Source organism: Lontra canadensis, unplaced genomic scaffold (assembly GCF_010015895.1).
Source record: "Lontra canadensis isolate GAN:19392208 unplaced genomic scaffold, GSC_riverotter_1.0 scaffold10, whole genome shotgun sequence".
Taxonomy (NCBI): domain Eukaryota; kingdom Metazoa; phylum Chordata; class Mammalia; order Carnivora; family Mustelidae; genus Lontra; species Lontra canadensis.
In genome coordinates, this window is record NW_022631004.1 from 20,139,377 (window position 1) to 20,144,021 (window position 4,645).

Here is a 4,645-nt window from a genome sequence, read left to right on the forward strand (position 1 = left end):
GAATACAAACCAAACAGGCACACACAGTCTAACAAATGCCAGTGAGTTTACTGAGAAAATAAGACAGTATTAAAATCTGTTGAAGCTGTAAGCGCAATACATGGAAAAAACAGACCTTAAAACTAAATACAACACAGAAATAGCATAGTAAGATGTCAGTGAAAGTCCTGCTACTTTGGGAAAAGCAGCCTGTGATGCTAGTAAGCAGTTAAGGTAAGCTTTGGTGTGCTCTTACTAAACACTAAAATGGAGGTTCTTAACTTGTGTCTGGAGGGGTGTTTAAATGCAATATGCACTTGGTGGAATATAAGCAGCTGGGGGGTGCGAAGCATTCATTCCTTTTATGGGGGTCTCAGAAAGATCTGTGATTTAAAAGTTTTTACATTATGATGTAAGGGAGACAAGACAGTGAATAGATAAGATAGCCAAAGGTGGACGGCGTCCAGGAATCCTACTTTTTGGCGCAGCGGCTGTGCGAGGGTGAGCCAGAGCCCAGCCAGGAGGTCGCAACCGGGAATCCGGGGCCGGGGGAGGGGGCGGAGCCAGGGGAGACAACGCCCGTCCCCGCCCCTTCAGGACCCCAGGGGCGCCCTTGTTTACCTCCCGACCTTGGACACCCGAGACAAAGGGTCAAGGGAGGGAGGGGACCTTCTGAGGGAAACTCCACTGGCGGGAAACGCCTTACTGAAAGATCGTTTGGTAACACCATACGAGAGGCGGGAACAGCCGCCCTCCCGCGCCCCTTCCCAGGTTCCCCGCCACCTCCGGTCTTCCTGGGCTTCTGTCCTAGCCTCAGCGACAACCGGCGGAGTTTGCCAATCGGCCCGCAGGGCAAGCTCCTTAGCCTCTATTTGTTATTCTTCGGACCGGACAGAGGACGCCCTGTGGGGTTACACGGCCGGACGACTACAGCTTCCAGGAGACAAGACTGTGGGGCTGAATTGGGGCGGAAGAGAGACGCGACCCGGACAGTGGTCAGAGAGAGGGTAGGACGGTCTGCTTGTAACCTCAGCACCTGTAAACTGCCGCCGCCGACCCCCTCACAACCCTGTTTGCCGACTCAGTATTTTTAAATCTGGCGGGGCTTTCCCTTTCAGGCCAACCACTCCCCCCGTTTACCGCCCCAGCCAGTCAGCGCCAGGCCCGCCATTTTTCAAACCCTTTTCCTGCCGCCAATCAGGATCGAGCAGTACATTCCTCTCCTGACCGGTTCTAACGGGTCTGGGAGTTAACGACCTGGCGACCCACCGAACCTGCTAGGTTGGGGCTGGAGGGACGGGCCTGGCGAGACACCGACCAATCGGAGGACGTCGTGGTGGTAGGGCGTGGCCTACGGGAGTTTGAATAATCATCAGAGCCAATCAGAGAGGCGGGGGTGTGGCCTGTGGCCCGGCTCGTCAAGTTGCCGTGGCGCGGAGAACTCTGCAAAACAAGAGGCTGAGGATTGCGTTAGCGATAAACCAGTTCACGCCGGAGCCCTGGGAAGGAAGCGTCCCTGTTGGATCCGGCGTCTTCGCGGGACTCTCAGAAAAGCTACCACCAGGCAAGAATCCCTTCTAGCCCCTTCCGAGTTCGTGGGCCTCGTTCCCCCTTTCCTCATAGCTTTCTAGCCGGGCCTGGCCCTATGGCTCTCGGGTTCGACCTGGCGAGCGGAATCTGGGGTGCGGGCCGGGGGCTGTGGCGGGAGGGCGGTCGGGGCCGGCGGGAGGGCGGGAAGCTCGTCCGGGCCCGGTTTCAGTCGTTTTTTGAATGTCGGTCGCGAGGCGACAACTCTTTGACTGGGCCGGCGGCGTGGAAGCCGGGGAAACATTTCTGTCAGGAAAAAGGTTTCGACGGCGCGCCCGGCGTTCCCTTCCTCAGCCCGGGCCTGGGCGGAGGACGGGCGGCGGGTGGCGGCCTCTCGGGCCTTCGGGAGCGACGTGGTGATCGCGCGTGAGTCGGCTCGGCCGCGGCTGTTCTGCTGGGTGCCGGGAGGAGGGTGTGTGCGCGGAGGCGGCCGCCCGGGGCGGGCTGGCGGGGGAGCCTGGTGCGGGCCGCCTTCCTTCCGAGAGGGGGCGGGCGCGTATTTGGGCGGGAAGCTGAGCCCCGCCAGCGTCCACCCACCGCTTCTCTCCCCGCTAGGTAGACGCCGCCTGTCACCATGGGTAAAGGAGACCCCAACAAGCCGCGGGGCAAGATGTCCTCGTACGCCTTCTTCGTGCAGACCTGTCGGGAAGAGCACAAGAAGAAACACCCGGACTCTTCCGTCAATTTCGCCGAATTTTCCAAGAAATGTTCGGAGAGATGGAAGGTGAGACCGGAATTCGGACAAAGCTAAGGGTTTTTTCAGGTGTTTTGTTTTTGTTTTGTTTTGTTTAGGCTAGGACCTTAAACGGGTAGGTGACTTGTAACCTTCAACTCGGCTACGGTCGTGACTCGTCCAGATATTATTTTATTTTGAGTTTGGGGCAGACTACCTTAGGTTTTCGTTTACTTCCAAGACTAAAGGTAAAATGCTGCTAACCACGGAAAATGTAGCCCTTAAGGATGACCTTGATCTTTTTTGGATGCGTGTAGCTTATAGTTTTGCTGTACTTTATTCCTCATTTCATACCCATAGACCATGTCTGCAAAGGAAAAGTCGAAATTTGAAGATATGGCAAAAAGTGACAAAGCTCGATATGACAGGGAGATGAAAAATTACGTGCCTCCCAAAGGTGACAAGAAAGGAAAGAAAAAAGATCCCAATGCTCCTAAAAGGCCTCCGTAAGTTGATTTTCAAATCAGTCAAATTGCCCCTTAATTTTCCACTCAAGTTTATTAACTCCGTTGCTTCCTTTCAGGTCTGCTTTCTTCCTATTTTGCTCTGAACATCGCCCAAAGATCAAAAGTGAACACCCTGGTTTATCCATTGGGGATACTGCAAAAAAATTGGGTGAAATGTGGTCTGAACAGTCAGCCAAAGATAAGCAACCGTATGAACAGAAAGCAGCAAAGCTAAAGGAGAAATATGAAAAGGTACATTGTCTTTTTTAAGCCCAAGATATTTTCTAAATAAGGATGTTGGAAATAGGTATGAACTGTAGAGTTGGAAAGTTTAGTTCCTCTTGATTTATGGTTGTCAGCTGTATTTGGAGAAGATCTAGTGAAAACTGTACATTTATGATTGTTAGCTATTTGAAACTTCCTTCTTTTGACTGAAACCAGTGTTCTTAGCATTGGTAGATTCTTGCATAGAGACTCATTTGCAGTTCTGGGTCTCTTAGTTTTAAGAAATGGAGGGCCAAATACTTTGTTTTATTAGATGTACCTAAAATAAGTGGGGGTGGGCAATATGAGGTAAATTGGACAGTGATAGTGAAAGTTTTGACATTTCCAACCCCCTCATTTTACATCATTAGCTTTCTAAAGCCTCTCAAAGCTGGGTTATTAGACTTTGAATACCTCTTTGGATAGTCATCAGGGTTATTGGTCAATAAGCTTAGAATGTTTACAGCTTAGTGGTTTTCACAGTTGAGTAATGACACCGGATGCTGATTTTATTTTTTGACAATATTTCAGGATATTGCTGCATATCGCGCCAAGGGCAAAAGTGAAGCTGGAAAGAAGGGCCCTGGCAGGCCAACAGGTTCAAAGAAGAAGAATGAACCAGAGGATGAGGAGGAAGAGGAAGAGGAGGAAGAAGATGAAGATGATGAGGAAGAGGAGGAAGATGAAGAATAAATGGCTATCCTGTAATGATATGTGTGGAGTGTGTGTGTGTGCTCAGGCAATTGTTTTGCTAAGAATGTGAATTCAAGTGCAGCTCAATATTAGCTTCAGTATAAAAACTGTACAGATTTTTGTATAGCTGATAAGATTCTTTGTAGAGAAAATACTTTTTTAAAAATGCAGGTTGTAGCTTTTTGAGGGGCTACTACATACAGTTAGATTTTAAAGCTTCTGATGTTGAATGTTTCTAAATATTTAATGGTTTTCTTAATTTCTTGACTTGTGTATTGTAGCACAGCAAACTTGTAGGAATTAGTATCAATAGTAAATTTTGGGTTTTTTAGAATGTTGCATTTTGTTTTTTTAAAAAAATTTTTGTAATAAAATTGTGTATATTATTTCTTTTGTCTTTGTCTTAATGTGCTAGGTTAATTTTCACTTTAAAAATGCTCCAGGTCTGGAACCACATCAACTTTTTCTTGTATTTGTGCCTAATAGTTCTCAGACAGTTGATTTTCGTAAAATGTTTGATTAAAAAACTTAAAACCTGCCCTTATTCTGAATTACAAAGTATTTAAAAAATAGATCTGGAATTTAATGAACTTCTAAAATTGGTACTGTTTTGACAAAATGAGTGTTTTTTCTTTTTCCTTGATGTTGCTGTTTATTTCTAACTTGTCCCTTGACACTATCTTTAGGGAAACTTTCTCTTTAATAGGCAGAGGAGCTAATACAGTGATTACATCCTTGAAAACCTAAACTTTTAAAAGCATCATTAGTAACAAGTTAAATTTTCTTATGATTATAAGCTAGTTCCAAGTAGAATAGCAGAATGAATTTTGGGTTATATCTTTAAAAATTTATGGTTTTAAGCTTTAGAATTTTGGTAACCTTACAAAACCATTTGAGGTAGTTATTGTGATCCTGCCATGACTAAATTTCACTAGGATTTTTA

The 4,645-nt window shown here is 47.0% G+C and overlaps 1 protein-coding gene across 2 annotated transcripts; it reads left to right on the top strand.

Annotated features, from left to right (window-relative positions):
* The first annotated feature begins 1,417 nt into the window (after positions 1-1,417).
* Positions 1,418-4,033, top strand: HMGB2 (high mobility group box 2). Of its 2 annotated transcripts, none has more exons than XM_032855772.1 (5): positions 1,418-1,543; positions 2,126-2,290; positions 2,600-2,745; positions 2,823-2,997; positions 3,541-4,033. In XM_032855772.1, the coding sequence occupies exons 2-5, from the start codon at positions 2,141-2,143 to the stop codon at positions 3,700-3,702; spliced, it is 633 nt and encodes a 210-aa protein (XP_032711663.1). In that variant the 5' UTR covers positions 1,418-1,543; positions 2,126-2,140; the 3' UTR covers positions 3,703-4,033. The 2 variants fall into 2 exon arrangements, with proteins under 2 accessions (XP_032711663.1, XP_032711664.1); XM_032855773.1 differs by having other exon boundaries at positions 1,435-1,543; positions 2,122-2,290.
* Positions 4,034-4,645: the final 612 nt, after the last annotated feature.